This window comes from Ornithodoros turicata, chromosome 6, assembly GCF_037126465.1.
Source record: "Ornithodoros turicata isolate Travis chromosome 6, ASM3712646v1, whole genome shotgun sequence".
NCBI classification, from domain to species: Eukaryota; Metazoa; Arthropoda; class Arachnida; order Ixodida; family Argasidae; genus Ornithodoros; species Ornithodoros turicata.
Window position 1 is genome coordinate 48,824,909 of NC_088206.1, and position 18,856 is coordinate 48,843,764.

The 18,856-nt window shown below is 47.3% G+C and overlaps 1 protein-coding gene across 1 annotated transcript in view; it reads left to right on the forward strand.

Moving 5' to 3' along the window:
* Positions 1 to 18,035: 18,035 nt before the first annotated feature.
* Positions 18,036 to 18,856, forward strand: part of LOC135396638 (ribosomal protein S6 kinase alpha-5-like) — a 75,204-nt gene continuing 74,383 nt past the window's right edge. The window contains exon 1 of the mRNA XM_064627714.1: positions 18,036 to 18,242. Within this exon, the coding sequence (XP_064483784.1) occupies positions 18,167 to 18,242 (76 nt within the window). The 5' untranslated portion in view covers positions 18,036 to 18,166. The remainder of the gene's footprint in view (positions 18,243 to 18,856) is intronic.

Below are 18,856 nucleotides of genomic sequence, written 5' to 3' on the forward strand. Positions count from 1 at the left end.
AAATGCATTGGTTAATGCTTCAGTAGACCTTTTTCATAACTTCTCATGCGCTGTAGTGCTGATGGCCTTGGGGGTGCTGGACAAGGTTCTCTCTCTATTCAATAGATGGCGCTGGAGTGGTAGGGAGCAGGGGACCACTGGGGACACTGCACGAACTCGTCAACACCCTTCCAAGACCGGTTTTGATCCTTTGTGCTGCCCACGTGGGTTTTCTTTTGGGGGGCGCAGAGGGTGTTTGTTGGAGAGCCGGTAGGATGCGACGTGAATATGAAAAAGGTCCATTACAAGCTTTCGGGCAAACGTGAGAACAGAATGGGATACAGTCTTTGTCGGAAACCACTAAGTTTTTTAGTTTCGGAAACTCGCACGTACGTTGAAATATCTATCGCCAAATTTTTCTATGCAAATGTGCCGAAACCAAAACCGCATACATCAGGAGCACATTAAGAAAATAACCTTCACCGTTGGTGGCTTATCTCAACTGGAAAGCGGTTGATCTGGCCAATGATCCGGCCCGTAGATCAGTATCAAAGCACATGGTACTCCAACATGAATGGGCGCCGCCGTCCTCGTGCTCCTGATGTACACAGTTCTGGTTTCCGCTCATTTGCGTAGTGAAATGCTGCGAAGCATATTTGAATGTATTTGTTCATTTCAGGATGTTCTTAAAAAAATAGAATGGCTTTCAGCAAGGATAGTCTCCTAATCTGCTATCTCAATTTTGCCCAAGAGCTCCTAATTAAATAGTTCATTACAGAACTTTATGTAATTAGTCATATTCTCTTTGGCAGAATATCTGCTTGGCTGCATAACCCAATTACAACGACTGTACCTATGCTGCTCTCTTTTATTTATACTTATAGCTAACAATTTAAAAAAAAAACAGTATGTATTATGCATGTATGAGGGTATATTCATCTGAATGTATGATGTCTAACCATTGTGACTCCGCGAAATGTTCAGCGAAGCACAAGGACCCTTTCAGAGTGCGCGCGGCCCAGGGCATTTTCCAGGGGTTGATCAAGACTTTCTTAAAAGAAATGCCTGGTGTTGTGGGGTTTCTAGATGACATAGCTGTCACAATTGGAATATGCAAGAACATTATTAACATGTCCAACAAGATGGGAAGTAGCAGTTCTAAGGCTTGAACACAAAAAACAGACTAACACAACACAAGCCTGGACGAAAGACTGAAATATGGCAGACGTCGAAGTAGCCAAACAGCAGCATGTATCGAACCATGCATGTCTTGTTTGCCAGTCAATATAACTAACCACTCACTCTGTTCACATTCTTTCCTATACATGTTTTCTCATAGGAGTCGCACACTGTCAGAATAGTGTGACGACATGACAAGTATGATAGAGTTGCAAGTAAGCCGTTTCCTAGGAAATCACCTTGTCGATCGACAGGCCGTCGAGTGTTGCCGTTGTTGAATGACAATGAGCATATTGTAGCAGCCTTCGCATGCTCGAATGCGATTTATATGGTGGATGTTGGGGTGTATACATCGACCATGTGGAGAAGACATGCTTGGGCTGACGCAGACGGCGACGATCAGGCAATGTCCCGAGCCGATGATCAATCATAAGCACAGGTACACTCCACAACTTTGAGGGCAGAGCATTGGTGGGCTGGATGTGGCCAGGGACCAAGCAGTTTTGTGAGAGAGAGGGGGCGGGAGTCTAGCCCGTTAAGGGACCCGGAGAGTACGGTTCGGGAAGGTTGGTAGTGAGGGCAATGGAGAATGTGCTCTAGATCTTCTACAGCACCGCAGTGACTGCAGTGGAGAGTCAACTTGCCTCAAGCGGTAACGCCACTGCGCTGTAAAAGCCACATCGAAGCGCATTCGATGAACTAATGCGGCGTCTTGACCAGAGGTATGTCAAGGCATGCGGAAAGCGAGCGCTGGATCAACTCTGCTCAGCATGGCTGGGGGGAGAATGTCAGCGGTCCATTGGCGGTTAGCCAGAGGAGTCAATAGGCGCCGAGGTATGGGCCGACGATCTCCTCCCAGCTGCGCAATACGCGTCCGTCTCCGAGACGAGAGAGCTGCTTCTGCGGCGCTGTCGGCCTGTTCATTCCCTTCGACACCGCAATGGGCTGGCACCCATTGGAGAACCAGCCTGTGCTCTGCTTCGTAGACAAGGTTGTAAGCCATTAACACATCCATAACCAACAGTGGGATGAGCCTCGGACGCCAGAATTTTCAATTGTTGCAGCGCAGATGTTGAGTCAGTGAATACGACCCATTCTCTTGGGGTAAAGTGAACGATGTGCTGCAGAAAGAAAAATATGGCATAGAGTTCCGCAGCTGTGGGTGAGGTTTGATGCCGAAGGCGACACTACGCCTTCGAATGGGATGACGAACGCCGAGGCGGACTTGCCATTTCGAGATGCGCCATCGGTGTATGCTACGGCAGAGGTAGAAAACTTCGCGTCTACAAGAGCATAAAAATTGGCTCGAAGGACTTGAGGGGGAACCTGATCTCTTCGGTACTGGAGGTTCGGAAGACGTTCGAAGGTGGGTGGCACAGGCAGAGACCAGGGGGGCGTCCGGCGGTGTTACGTCCTTAGCTATGAAGCCAGTGAGAATCTGGCGTGTCCTCTGCGCTACGCGACAGAAATCACTTTCAGGACGGTATCGAATTTTCCGGAGGAGTGGGTAACTGGGAATTTGCGCACGCAAACATAGGAAGTGTCGAGCCGTTTGACCAAGGGCGGATCCAGACCCTCGGTTTGGGGGGGGCGGGGGCGGTGTCTTTGATGGAGCGCGTGGTGGGGGAGAGGGAAATCCAATGTATAAACTGACGTTTTGGGGGGGGCGATCGCCCAACCGCCCCCCCTTGGATCCGCCACTGCGTTTGACGCTCATGGAGAACCCCCACCGGGAGTTCACTAGCTTCAGGTAGGACTTGCCGTGTTTCAGCCATTTGGAACTCCAAGGTAGCGACGAAGGCTTCTTGCAAACAGGATCCGAAGGGTTTTTAACGAGGTTGTAGAAATCCTGTGCAAGATTGGAAGGCTGTAAAAGCACGGTCGACCACACCAAATCCGCGTGAACGGCTAGAAGGGAGCGCTGATCACAGCCCCATCCTAAGCCAGACAGATATTGAATTGCAGGCAGCCATCGCAGCACTTTGGTTTCAAGGTGCTTAACGTGGCGAGCCCAGCGCAGGTTCGAGGAAGCGATGGGAACGAACAGGCTCGAGCTTCTTTGCACCAACCCAAGAGGGAAATTTCTCATAGCCTTGTGAGTGAAAGGGAGCTCGACGCACTTTTCGGGCGAAAGGTCCATTCCAAGTCGCGTGAGGTACAGATGGGCATTATTTAATGCTAGCTGCAAACGGCGCTGAATGGCTGATCGTGACTTGCCTACTGTCCAAAGGTCAACGTCATCGACATACACAGAGAATGCTACTTCGCGAGGAATTATAGATTTTAGGCCCGCCATTATCACATTAAAGAGTGTAGGACTCAGAATGGTTCCTTGGGGTACGCCTTGATGAACAAAAGAAAGCTAGGGTCTGAATCCACCCCTGTACTTCACTTAGTAATCTCCCCAGAAATCGGCGAAAACAGCCTATTGCCCCTCAGAGCGCAAAGCCACCGCCCTCACGACTTCACAGACCGTCGTACCCATGTTTTACTGCCACTATTGAACGCTGAAGAAGGAATTACAAATGATATTGTAGAGGAGGTGGTATTCCTCTACATGAATCCTGACCGGCGATGATGGAATGTCCCAGCGGGCAGATGGACGTGGCCTCACGCTAGGACGGTGCCGGTAGAACTGGCTGCCAGGCGCAGTAGCGCGCGGCAGCAGAGGCGCGTCGTCGTCGTCTTCCACGGGCCGCCACATCATCAACACAGACCATTTCGATTCTCAAAAAGAAAGGTTCAGAACTACTATGGTACAGCTGTCACCCTGCAGGCAGGCATCTTCTGCAAAGCACGGCCACGCGAGCCGCCCGTCAGTATACCCGCACGGTCCGCATGTACCATGTCCGACATAAAAAATATTTTCTTGCGCATATGGAAAACTAATTTTTTAGTTTTTTTATATGTCTTGCTTTGCATTTCGAGCTATCATCTGCATACCTTTTTACTGTTGCCCGCCGACCGCTTCATTTTCAAAATTGGCGTCAAAGTCAGCGAACTTTGAGTAAAGTTCGAACTTTGAGATTAAATGTAGCAAACACTACTGCGAATTGACTCTTCAAAATAAACGAACTTATTGTGTTGGAAGTGGATAATATGCTCAATTTTTCTTGGATTTCTCACTCATCTGGAAAGTATCCTTAGCGAGGCCCAAAATAGGACGAAATAGCCCGGCGAATGGGGTCCGTTTGACTGGTCAAATATGGAACAAGCGGGAATATTTAACCTTGGCACATTATTTGAACCCTGCTCTCTCGTTCTGCACCACAAACACCTGTCCAGCTGCAATATTGTGCCCACTAATCTACTTACTTCCCGGTATGGTTTACGTCATTCTTGCAAACTTTGACCCGGCGTAAATTCTGAGCGGGCAAATATTTTCGAGTAAATCTCGGACACATGCGTCGTAAGGAACGGGTGGTAATTTTTTGAACCAAAATTATGGGGGGTCGAGCGCACCCATTGGATCATTTCGCCTGGAATGACCCCCCTGCATATGGGAAATATATGGGCTGCACGTATAGCATATATTTGTAAGTGCTCAAACGTCGCCATGTCAGTACTGGACAGCTGCTTCGGCCTTATTGGGCCATCGTCAGCAGCAGGCAGGCAGGCAACGTTTGAGCGGATGGCGTCAGGTCACGTAGCACGTGATTCCTCCCGTCAGGGTGTGCTAACTCACCTCTGAAAGCCCAGTGCAAAGCCAGCGAAGTATGTAAGGGAAAAATTTGCCGGAGCTCTTTGGCTGCACGTATAGCATAAATTTGTAAGTGCTCAAATGTCGCCATGTCAGTACTGGACGGCTGTTTCGGCCTTATTGGGACATCGTTAGCAGTACTCAGGCAGGCAACGTTTGACCGGACGGCGTCAGTAGGTCACGTAGCACGTGATTCCTCCCGTCAGGGTGTGCGAACTCACCACTGAAAGCCCAGTGCAAACGTTTGAGCACTTACAAACATATACTATACGTGCATAGGTGACATATATGCTATATACCGTTTACAGCAGCCAGTTGTTTCGGGCGCTAATAGATGGCGCCACAGTAGCCACGCCATTGCTTGCCTTCTGCGAGTGCCTGTGTGCCTTTGCCTATGTGTGTGTTTCCGACCTTTTTTGCCGCTGTGCTACAGTTCTGTGCAAAATCTGGAAAAGCAGAGGGAAGACTTGTTCCGTGATTGAGTGTACAAACTGTGACAGAGATCTGATCGTGTGAGACGAAGCTGTTTGTTAAATTCACGAGCCGTCGCTATACAAAGACTGCCCGCGTTCGAGGCCTTTTGCAATGCACAGGTTTCCACAAAGAGAGAAAAACAAGCTGATTCGATAACAGTGGGTATCGAATCTTCAGAGGAAGGATTTCAAACCGGGAGAGTCAGCGAGGGTAAGTAATGCAGCCCTCAAAGTGGCGCAGCATTTCTGTGTGAGCCCCAAACTCAGCCCCCTACAGCCTCCGCTGTAGGTGTTGGCTGCTGCTTGTGAGAATAAACTTCCCCCATGGTAGCAGGGCTCACGTTCCTTGCAGTCGAACGGTTCCATGTACATGCCTTGTCAGTGCACGAAGCACTCGTTAGCCCCTTGTTTGTCGCCTCTACAACCTTGATGAGCGGTGTACAAATATATGACTGCACCTGCTGCTCAAACCCGCTTTACATGTGAATATTGCCGCCAAAGTGGGCCGGAAGCGAGTCTCTGTACTACACGTTCTTCTCACTGTTTGTGTCGACCTGATGTCGGCCTTTAAAATCCATACACCATCGTTGCACTGGCACAGTACTACACCGACATGGCCGCTGTCAAACAGCTTCGTTCTCTTTGCAAATTCTCTGTAGTTCAGCGCAGGCTTTCCGTCTCCCTCTAGCTAGCGCGCTCGTTGATCATGTGGTTGTATACATCTGAAATCAACAATAAAAGTATGCTACTTCATAACGACAACATAACAGCCCTTACATGCATATCTTTCTCAGGTAGTTGTACCGCAACTCTTGCGATAAAAAGCAAGAAATCACGATCTTACGATATTATATTATAAACGTACCCACAACGTAACGTATGCGCAAGAAAAGGAGAGGAAAAAAAAAAAAACGCCGAAATAAGTAGTAACTCGAGCATAGTGGGGCCGATCATCTGGGACGCACAAGGACAGAAATATCACTCTAAATCAAGCAAATGCACTCACCTGACCGTTGAAGCTTCGGCCAAGGCCTCGTGTCATTCTTCCGTCCGGAATTTATTGCAAAAAATTTAAAATCGGAGAAAGCGCCTCTGGGTTGCACGTGCACCGTGCCAACAGGCAGCCAAAAGAGAAGGCAAGGAGTGGCGCGCAAGGTCACGAGCGCTAAAATGGCGGCGCCCGGATAACTCTGCTGTAAACGGTCTATACATACATAGGTGCGCCACGTGGCGCACCTCTACCAACCCTGATGTCACTTCAAGAACCTACTTAAGCCATGTGCTACATTCCTGACACTTTCGTCCTGACGAATACAGTGCCACTGTCGAAACGTCGGCCGTTCTTTTAAACATTTCATAATATATTATAATCTTTGTGTTAGATTACCCACTAAATAAACTAGTTTTTGTTAACTTTCCTGTAATCTGTCCGTCCACGTCTTATTATTTCACTCATATATGTATACGAGGAGAGTTTGTCAAACCGGGACTTTCTGTCTCCTGAGTGTACAAATGGCTCGCGCTACTTCTTTTTCGTCATTTTCACATGCGACAGGCCTCAGCGTTCACCACGTGGTGGTCCAAAGTTTGTGCAAAACAGAAGACACGTGCTGGACAAGATGGCCGACAACGAGGTGAGCGCACATATCGAACAGCGAATTGTCATGAAGTTTCTCGTGAATGAAGGCGTGGAGTCATCTGAAATTCACAGATTTCAGGCTCAGTATGGCCACAATACACTTAGCCACAGCAAAGCGTTTGAGTGGTGCAGACGGTTCCGAGACGGCCGTACATGAGTGCAGGACGATCCCGGCCGGGGCGGCTCAAAGCCCAGTGTCAAAGTTCTTGAGAACATCCAACTTGTGGAGTGCCTGATCGTCAAGGATCGACGGTTAACATGTCTCTAACTGGCTCGAAAGACGGACCTTTCTGTGGGAACGTTGAACACTATCATTCATGAACACCTCCAGTTTCGGAAAGTTAGTGCCCGTTGGGTCCCGAGGCAGCTCTCCGTGTTTGACCGGCAGAGAAGACTGGAAATCTCCCAAGAGCTAAGGTACCGTTTCGACACTGAAGGACAGCCGTTCCTTGATGGATGATCACGTGCGATGAAACGTCGGTGCACCATTTCACTCTTGAGTCTAAACGCGCATCAAAACAGTGGAAGCATCCGGGCTCGCCAGCTCCCAAGAAGTTCCGAAGCACCCGGTCTGCGGGTAAGGTCATGGCCACGGTTTTCTGGGACAAGGCTGGCGTTGTTCATGTTGATTTTCTGCCCAGTGGTACCACCATCAATAGTGCATATTACTGCCAGGTTCTCAGGGATGTGCATAAGACGCTGAAGCAAAAGCGGCCGGGCCTCATCACCAAAGGAGTCCTCCTGCTACAGGACAATGCACGCCCGCATACCGCGCATCTCACAACACGCGCACCTTACAGGAACTTGGCTGGCAGTTGCTACCACGTCCCCCTTACAGTCCAGACGTCACCCCCAGCGCTTTCCATCTCTTCGCGCCACTGAAGGCCTTCCTTGGGGTCCGCCTCTTCAGCTGCGACGACGAGGTCAAGAATGCGGTCCGATCATGGCTGCTGGCATCTAAGCCCTCGTGAAACGCTGGGACAAGTGCATTACTGCAGCTTGACATTGAAAAATAAAACTAATTTCTCGCCTGTAAGTTCATTTTACTTTTTCGAAAAATGGAAAGTCCCGGTTTGACTTCAACACCCCTCGTGTATATACAGGGTGTCCCAGAAAACGTGTCATTGAATTATAATAAAAAACTACACCACCTAGAGTCATGCGGTCAACGGTATTTGTTCTTACTACGATTTTGCCACCTCCTGATGTGAATGTCATGTAACATAAGTTTAAAGGGACTATGAAATTTCCCGACCCCCCCCCCCCAACCTCCATTCTTTTTTCTTTTTTCTTTTTTGCTGGAAACTGTTCCTCCCGCCGAGAAACTAATATGCCAAAAAAAAATTCCGGGCGAAATCGCTCCATTCTGTGAGAAGCGCGCGCTTGAAGTGTCTCTTCCGCGTTCCTCCTCTCCCGCGCGCATTCTCATACAGCTCGGGTAATTGTACGGGATCCCTTTTTGGCACAGGGGTGACACAAACCCGCCATTGTTGTAACTACCCTCAAGCGGGTGCTCTTGGCAAAACTGCCATCTTGTCCTGGTCGCACGTCATAGAAAACGTCGTTTTCAGGTCATGTGACTTTGTTTACATGTCGTTTTGCCGCTTACCGACATATTTTCGTCGTCATAACGCCAGGAGATGAACGTATTTTGCCAACGTAAACTATGCGGTGCTTCTTCCCCAGGCGAAAATCTGGACTGGTCCCAGAATGGTTCCAGTCGAATCTGAACTGGTTCCAGTTGGATGTTTGATGGTCCCGGAATGGTTCCAGTTGAATGTGGATGGTCCCAGCTGGATTCCCAAGTGGGGTGGCTGGTTCCACTTTGGTGACATCGGTGGTACCACTCTGGTCTCAGATGGTTCCAGAAGTTCCAGCTGGCGCCTCACAGGTACCATTTTGTTCCCAGAATGGTCGCTGAGACTCCAAGTTGGGCAGCTTCCCAGCTTCCCCGTTTGAGATTTCATCTTGTCCACACTTGCCATGTTTTGTTTGATCTATTACTCTGATCTATTTTAGCACAGGTATGATCTCTTTTTATTGCTGTTTATCCAGGTGCGCGCGTCTGCGAATGCTGTATTCCTGTAACTCCAATTCGTGCACATTCTCATCTGAGGTGAATATCATAACATATTAAGTACTAGAGAAATGTAAAAAAATACATCTCAACAACAACAAAAATTAAGCTAAATAACTAGAAGAAAGACAACAACAAAAAAAGAAATGGTAATTGCAGTGGCTGATGCAATGTGAAGACCGCCACGGCAATTCAAACTTCAAACGGCGAGGGAGAAGAGAGGGCGAGAGAGAGTGGCAGTTGGAAGTTGGACGCGTCGTAGCAAGTTGGTTTTGTCTTCAGTAGCCGTCGCAAGGATGGTGTATCTCCTGTGCAAAGTTGCCAGATGCCAAACTCGTCTCCCGCCAAAACAGATACAGAAAATAGCCCAAAAGTAGCCAACGCATAAAAGAAAAAATAGCCAAAAGCGTTTTCGTTACTCTATTCCCAAATCCGGAAGAATATACGACATAAGATAAGATACTGGGTAGAGATAGAGATCCATACTCTTGGATTATGGACAGATTAGTTCGATTGTAAACTGTTCAGGAAGGCGACGGACGGCACAGTCTTTAGAGCAACGCCCATTTATCCGCTTGACGAATTTCACGTGAAGAATGTTCATTTGTCATCTTATTCCTAAGGTGCGTTTTCATTAACGTGACTTAACTGAATACACGTTCGACTGCCGCGTTAGAAAGTGGCAAGGAAAGAAGGCTTAGACTGAGACTGAGGATAGGAAAGATAGACTGAGGACTAGTATGATATTAAGTATGTCATGTAAAGGCTTTATGACGGTAAAAACATGTCGACTTGAAATATGTGCACTGGGGAGGTAAATGGCGGTAATGACAGTTCAAAATGACTAGAGGTAGAGTGAATTCATGAAAAGGCTAAGTAGCAAGGTCTTGTGGTGAAAGCTCCAACATCAAAGTATCACAATTCCAGTTGCAACAGCAATTTTGAAGCAGTCAACCAGGTAAGTGGGCAGACTGCATTACTGGTTGTTGAATATGATCAACCTTGACAATTTCTTTCGCAGATGTGGCCGGGCTGTCACCTTCTCTGTATATTCCTTTGCAAGGTGGTACAGTCCGATACTGCTGTAGCACTGGGAAACTTCTTTGATCAGACGGATCACATTGTTTTCATTTGGACTGCATTCAAACATATGTTGTTGCAAACTTAAGCAGGGACAATAAAGAGTAGACATTCAAGGTTGAAAAATTATTTATTGTCTCTAAGTAAAGTAAACATGCTGGAACGCACCAAAGAGACATGTGGCTGGTGCGTTTGTATGTCCCACTAATACGAGTTTGTACGTTAGGCAAAATTTTCGTGCAGTACTTTTCTCTTATATGCTTTTGCCCATCTTAGTACTGTCCTATCCAATATGGAGTGGCTTTCAACTGCATATGAATTCATAATTCAGGAGTGTTTTCATATATTGGCCAAGTTGCAGCTTTAAAGTGCAGCTCCGCTGCTGTTCCGAAAGTATGATGACGTTGTGATATTCAGAACCGTGGTCCCAACTTCATTCATAAACGCACATTGCTTTCCAAATTTCCATACTCCTTCGTGAGAAATTTGAGAAAAACTACCGGCCGGCGGTTCCACTTGTGACGTCATACTTGGAACTGCGCGGATTGGATAGCCACACCTAGCCAGCTCTGCCTGGCAACCAGTTTGTGTTTACACTCAGTCATGGCCGCTGTATCGTGCTGAAATAGCTGTCACGAGCTATCGGGGACCACCGCACCGTTTTATCATATTTCTTATAAGGAATACTTCGTCTTCGAGCACGTTCTCGTTCTCAATAGCTTTGGTGGTGCTTTCTGCACGCGCAGCAAGTCCGCGCATAGTGCGCTGCCAAAGCTATTGAGAATGCGTAAGTGTACGTCACACGTTAGGTGTTAGGTCTTGTTGGTAGCATGAAGCACAGTGCGGGCACAGAATGTCCGCTCACGACGGCCGTCGTTGCACAACGAGGCCATCCTGTAAGGCTTGTTAAAGAAGACCGGCGAAACTATCTTTGAGGCTATTAACGACAGCAATTATCACGGAACACACCCAAAACATTCACCTTCGCCCATAGATCTCCGCCATCGCATCGACGATTTGGCGCTAGCCAAGCCACGAGCGCGGCTAAGCCAGGACGAAGCCGGGATTGGTCAGGGTTTGCCGACCACAGGACCGCCGTGCCAGGGAAATTTAAAAAATTGTTTTCTTAAAAACTACAAACAAATGGGTGAACATTTTTCACATGTATGCTCCCTGTGCGGAAACGAACGCACAGCCCAATCATGGCTCCATTCTGTCGCAGTCGAAAATCGGCGGAGCTGAGCTTTAAGGTGCCCTTCATGCAGTACTGATTCCAATCATCAACCATCGCTTGAAACTCTTAACTAGGGAACATGATTCATAGAGGCTAGATTTTCATGCAAATACACACTTTCAACCAGAGTTCGAGGCAACTCGTTACTGTAACTAAGTTCCCTTTTTTTTTGGTAACTTATAACTTAACTCGCAACTTTTGCGCAGTGGTAACTTTCAGAGGAACTCATTTCTTTTTCAGGTAACTTTGCCAAAGTAACTTAAGCTAAGTTCCAAGTTACTTTTAATTTGCTTTTCACTCACGTCCACTTGTTTTCTTGCTTTCTCTCCGGTTCTTCCATGGCATTTTATGTCATAAAACGTGATGTTCAGTCAATGACAGTATTCTGTTCAGGAAGTAAGAACTGCTCTATTGAATTGAAGCTGAACCATTGTGTGCTCACAGGGAATAAGATGCAAAGCGTTCGCATTGTTGGACATAAACCAAAACTCAACGTAGGCAACTCAGGGTCGAACTCAACTGCTCACACACGCTGTACCTGTGTAGTGCTATTTTGTGTCCGAAGTAACTTGGGAGTAACTCGTTCTTTTTTTTAAGTAACTCCGTAACTGCGAGCTCCGTTTCGGGCTGAATAACTTCGTTATTAACTTAGTTACATTTTTCACACGGTAACTTCGTAAGCAGTTCCTTTTGACGGGTAACTTTTCGATCTATGCTTTCAACTCTGCATGCTTTTTGTACACTGCATAAAGTAAGATACTTTTGCCCCAGTGAATTTGTTGCATGTTTTAAATGCATGCAAGTGAATTTCTAGAGGTGCATATTTTGAGCAAGATTAATGAATTTTTCATGCATGTGTGTTCAACCAGCTTTTAGTGCATATAAATCCGGCCTCTACATATGACGTATGCATTATTACTTTCTGGAGGTGTTCTGGGAAGTCGAACTCGTTGGGCACAGCGTCGGGCCTCAGTCGAACGGTTTGCCCCGTTCTGTCGAAGCACCTGTCTTTAAAATGTTTGCTGCAGACCAGTGATGTCCTCGACAGCGTCCAGTCCTTTCGCCTGACATTCACCACACACTTTAAATGTTGTGGTCGGCTGTGAGGGAACCTGCATTGAACAATGTATGCCATCAATTACAGCAGGGATGACAAGGCTGATCCTAGCAAGCTCGTCGATACCGTGACCAACAAACTGAGCCGTAGATACCACACCTGACAAGCGCACTTCAACGCCTGCTGCGCGCCGAGACCATACCCGTGAACTGCAGGAAGTCTGGACTATCACAATGACTCTATCCAGATAACGTACTGCTTAAAGTTTAACGTTTAGATCTTGAGATACGAGTCACAAAGTGCCGCGCACGTGCTTCAACAGCAACGTTTTGTCGCCCCGGTTGTGGACTAATAAATCACATTTATTTGTAAAACTAAGTCACTTACTTGTGAAATGTCGTCCCCGGTGCCTTGCCAGTACGGGCAGAATGTGTAAGGCAGAATATGCAGCTGAGTCGCGGACGGCAATGTTTTGAGCTTCGCAAGATGGCGGCCGGTGACCGTACGGTTGCACTATGGTGGCTAGCCACCATCTAGCCACCATAGTTGCACCCTCAATCCGCTATCCAGCCTATAACTATAGAGATCAGTGGGTCCCGCCAAGTTGCTCGCTGTGTTTCCGCGCGGCAGCTTGCCACGGCGCGGCGCCAGCAGTAATCCCCTCGCCGCTTCGTTTAAATTCGCTTAATTTACTCGCATGACGAATGTAAAGTTTTGGTTCTAGACTCAGAAAAATGTTTTCTTTCTGATGAAAGCGATAAAAAAATCATTTCGTAGTCCCTTTAATGATGTAAATTTTTGCCAGTATAAGTCGGAAATTTGCCAAGTGAAGGTCACTTTTTTACGCCACCAATGTGAAGAGCGTGTCTAATTTACTCAAATTAATGATAATTGACAGGGATATTCAGGAGCTCTCCAATCGGAAAAAATATCCGAACATCATGCTCTACGGAGCTCCCACATGCAGGGTAGCGCGCGATGAATTTTTCAGCGCAATCTGCAAGGTATATTTAAACAGGTAGCGCAACTCCCATAGGCCCCTGTGTCTTCAGAATGACGCCATGATAGAGACGGTCAGCGCCATCCATCCGTTGCGCGGACTACTACGATTGTAAATAAATGACGTCAGAGACGACGTCACTAGTATGAATAATAAGTAGTGCATAATTAGCCATGCACGTTTATACTGGCCCACTTCGCTTGCCTTGTATTCCCTTTTCCGCACCCAGTCAACAATACCAGACGAGAACACAGAAAAATAAAGCATATCATATTTAATGAATCATATCAATTCCAAATACATACAGTTATCACAGATTTTGACAACTCCAAACAGAAAGGCGTCGTGATGACCACAAAGAAATGAAGGCTCACATAAGGCCCATTTCTCACCTAGAGCTATACGTACATCTAGTGATTAGACGTTTGCATTTATTCAATGAGTGGCCGTTATAGGTTCATTGCAACAAAACACAACATCATTGGTGCACAGTTGGTTCCTGCTAACACTCACACCATCATGGCCGCTCGTCCCATGACGAAATCTTTTTTTCGCGGGCCCAGCAACAGGAGATGCATTGTTGCATTCATCTGTTCACACCTGTTAACCTTGGTCTACAGCATGTGAAGGTCGCTTCCTGTTTAACCCAAAGAGTGTACGAACTCCGTATTACAATGCACGGAGACACGGAACGGATACAGAGACACACGGATAAACCATAAACACCCCCCAACTGTGTCACATGCGCAAAGGAGCAGGATACGGAAATGTACTGGAGTGGTAGATGATCTCGTATATGTGCACGAGCGGGGCAACAGAAAGCTTTTTCTACATTGAAATTAAGAATAACCTATTAGTACACACACAAGCCAGGCCCATGTTATAAAGTTTTTCTGTTTACAACCGTACTTCTACTGTCAACACCCAGGATCGCTCGCGCCTCATGCTGGTGGCCTTGCCGATGGGTCTGATTTGGTATTTTCGCTAGTTTTCGCTACCAGTTTCGATATACCTTGCAATCTGTGTCAGTCCGACGAAAGGAGGTTTGAAACCCAGCCCACCCCGGCATGGCAGAAAGAGATAACACAGGCATGGCTTATCGCGTCCGACTTTCGCTGGGATAAAGCTTTCCCTCTCCCAATTATAAGAACTGTTACTCTTTCTACTATCACTCTGTGCCTGTGGACTAGCTTTGGAACCTCCTTTCGTCGGACTGAGTGCGATTGCGCTCAAAAAGTCATCGCGCGTTATGGTCCGGTGCTCCGAAAAGCATGATGTTCGGCTATTTTTTCCGATGGGATAGCTCGTGAATATCACTGTCAATTATCATGAATTTGAGTGAGTTCAGCACGCCCTTCATATTGGTGGGGTAAAAAAGTGACCTTTACTTGGCAAATTTCCGTGTTAAGTTCGCAAATATTTACATAATTAAACATACGATGCATGACATTCACATCCGGAGGTGGCAAAAACCTAATGAGAACGAATGCCATTGACCGCATGATTCTAGGTGGCGTAGTTTTTTTTTTTTTTTAATTATAATTCAATGACACGTTTTCTGGGACACCCTGTATACAGGGTGTCCCAGAAAATGGAAGGCGTGAAAGGCAGGGTTCCCGGGCCTTTCCTTTTTTCTTTCTTTTTTTTTTTCTGTCTTCTCAGCTCACGCGCCGCTTATACATGCTTGAGCTATGGCGACTAGAGGGGGAGGTGAAACCGTACGTCACTGGTCACGTGAGTAGGGCAGCATACGTCACGACGTCCTCTCGTTTACCCAAAAAATGATGGGTTTCGGCACCTCTGCTGTCTGGCGCGCGCGGCGGGCTTAGCGTAAAGTCACTGGATGTAGCCAAAGTAGCGCCATCGTGTGATGTGGGGAGTCGCGGCCCTCCCGGGCAGGCGATTGGACAAGCGCCTTCACGTGGTACTCCAGCTCTCTATATCAGACCACGGCCCCTTGATCAAGCGATCGAGGGGCCGTGATCAGACTATCGGTATAATCGCCTGTCGAAAGCTCAGCCGAAAGCGCCGCTTCGAAAATAATGTCGCTACTGGCTCAGGATCTCTTTAGGGATCGCGAGATCGCATTAGTTCTTTCCGTGAACGGTGTCCATGAATGACGATGTAGGATACGTTTTTTTTTCTTTTTTTCTTTTTTAATACGTACATTACAGAAGCACATAATTTAGTCGCGATACGAGGACATATGCATTCGCACGTCAATGCATATCGAAGACCGCCAGTATTACGTTATTCCGAGCATGCGCAGTACGAAGGAAATGCATCGCCACATTGAGCCGCCTCACGGCTGTGGAGCAAATATGGCGACCGCTCTCCGCGGTGTCTCTGCGTGGCGTTACTTTGCTACAGCCAGTTACTTTAGTTTAGCGCGCATTCGTTCCCCGTGCGACGAGAGGACGTTGGTTAGCCCACCCAGGCAAACGTAGTACGAGAGACTGGTTAGTTACGAAAAATAAATGAAGGGGTGAGGGGTGTCATCGCCGTAAAAGTGAACTGAACGATACAGGTCAACGAGCAGGGACCTTCTTATGAGTGATACCAAGTGAACAATAAAGAAAGTATTTTCTGTGCCATCACACGCTCCTGTACGTCACACGCCAAATTGAATCTCACTCCCGGCGTCTGACATTCGCGCTAAATGACATTCGTTTCGTGTCACACGGTGAAAACCAAATGCCAGTACGTGCGAATGAGTTCGAGGAACTCATTCGCTTTTCCCTCTCACACCGACTGTGTACCCTTGTCGGAACAGAGGTAGTAAAAACAACAAAAACCGTTTGGTGAAATTAAATACGAATGAAAAGTTGTACTCCAATATTCTATAATGCATTTAATAACTACCCTGGTTCTGGCCCCGACGCCCGTGCGATTGACACATGACATTCGCGCCTAGGCTTCTTACTTGTCTTGGTTTGTGACACTCAGCCAACCGAGTTTCGTCCAAAACGCAACGATTTTGTGAAATAAGCTAACTTTTCGCGAGTTTCGACAAAAAATAAAATAAACAACAATATAGCGAATGTAACTGCTTATAGCTTCATATGTTGGGCCCCGGTGTCTTAATCATCGACAGTGACATCATTTGCGAATGACATTCTTTTTCTTGGTGTGGCTCAATGCAATACAAACGAATGACATTCGGTGCGAATGTCATTGAATTTGCCGTGATGATGGTGTTTGGAATTCCGTAGCCAGTGAGGTGTTTGTTGTGCACCAGTAATGGGCAAATACCAATAACTCATACCAATAACAACAACCAATCATACCAATCATAACAACAACCAATAACTCATCTTTCATCAGTAATGGGCGTTGTGCAAGTGCACCTGTGCATTCCAATAGAGAAGTGCGCCTCATCCGTCCAAATTATTCTATCAGCGAAATGCATGCTTTCGTCATGGAAGTTTAAAATCCAGTTACGTCCAACCACCTATGGTAGTCGTCAGGCTGGAAAAGCTGATGGAAGTTGCCATGGTTACTTTTTGCACTGCTGCCCATTCCATCTATGTAGAAAAATAAACGAAAATCAAAAGAAAAAAGAAAAAGCTCATTTGGTAAGTGTGGAAGCCTTGTCCGCGTAGCATTCTACTGGCACTGGACTTCGAAACTCCTGTTCGCCTTTCCAGAGAATGAAGGCACACCGTTGGGTCTCCCACGACTTTTAGCACCCAACCCACGGACGTAACCGGTCGTGAACGCTTCTGTTCAGCGGCAGTGACAGTCGCATGAAAGCCATTTTTATGATCCTAGACGTCGGCACTCTTCCACCAGGAAACATCTCAGAGTACTTGTCAACGGCCCTGCCGTAGTCCAAGCCGGCAGCCCCGAGGGCTAGAATCCTTTTAGTTCTTTCCGCGATTGAATAACTCTATACACTGTACTGGCCATGTCTTTGCCGTTCTCGTGTACAGCAGTCAAGCGATTGGGCAGTCAAATGTCGTACGGAAGGACTTTATTGTTTGCACGGCAGTATTACTGATAAGAAGGCCGCTGCTCGTTGATCTGTATCATTCAATCAATCTACTTCTGCCGCGATTGCACCCTTTTTCTTTTTTTCTAATTAACCGGTCTCTCCTACCACGTTTGTCCGGGCTGGGCTAACGAGCCTTCTCTCGTGGTACGGGGAGCGAAGGGGCGCTAAACTCGCCGCGCGCCAGGCGGCAAGAGGCGCCGAAACCCATCATTTTTGGGGTATTTTTTTCGACGCCTGGGCGGTGAGCCCCGATATGCCTTATGGCGAAATGGAGTAAAGTCGGCACCGGCTTCCCTCTTGTGGCACAAAAAAGCAACATATTAACTACGCAATTTTCGGATTTCAAAATGACGAAGGTAATGCGCTGAAAATAAATGAAAATACCGAGGACTGCAAACTTTTTGGCTACAAGTTTTGGACATCGTTACCCTGTATAAAATGTTCTGCATTCATGCATTGACTAGCCTGAAGTGCGGTTTCGCCTTTCCCGCTCTCCTTTCTCCATTGAGCTTTACGAATGCACAAGGAAACAAGAAGCGCAAATGTTTCGGTAGCAGACTATAGTTTCCTGAGCGCACGCACTGCCATCTGGGATCTGCGCTGCAAACCTTCGCTGGCGACGACCAAAGCGTTGAGGGCGAGTACGCGAGTAGTCGCAACCTGTGTGGATGGGAGGGGGGAGTCGTTCCTGCGTGGGGGTAGCTGGTGATTGTGCAAGTGTGTATCCAGAACCATCTGACATTTGACAAGTCTCATGGCGGCAACTGGAGCAACGGACGACAATCAGACCGCGCCGGAAGCCCACACCGTCACACTCGAACTGAAGAACGGTGAGCACTTTCCGACGTTGATAAATATTTCTCCATCTGACTTTGGAAGCTGTCACGCCCTCGTACGCCATTTGGTGCAAACTCGCGAGCTACTTTGCACTATACAATCGCGTTTTCAAAGGTTTAGACGCGAATCAACTTTAATAATCACTGCGTTTCGTTGATTTTGCCGCTGAGAAACCCGTTCGTTTCAATCCACGTCGTTGGTTTTCCCTTCTCGCCGACTTTGTGGGCGCATGCAACCGGCCTTGGGCACTTGTTGCAACTTAGCGATCGGCTGGGATAGCGAAATGAATGTTTCGAACGGAAATTAATGCCCAGGTGATGTATTTCACCCAGAGCCATTTTGTCGTTCCAAGTTGTGTGATTCCTTCCTGTTTCTTAAAAAAGCAGAATATTACGCAACACGTCGACATTTTGCATCTCGGTATTAGAACTGTATCTTTACATAGCGAAAGCAAGTCTGTGATTGCAGTTGCTTTCATTGCTACACGTGAATGAAAGTCTGCTTTGTCTTTGGATGACCCGCCTCTTTTGTAGCATAGAAGGTCTCCAGGTGCCTGCGTTCTGCAGGATGTCAAGGTCGAGCGCGGTTTTCGAGTAACACGTGTGTC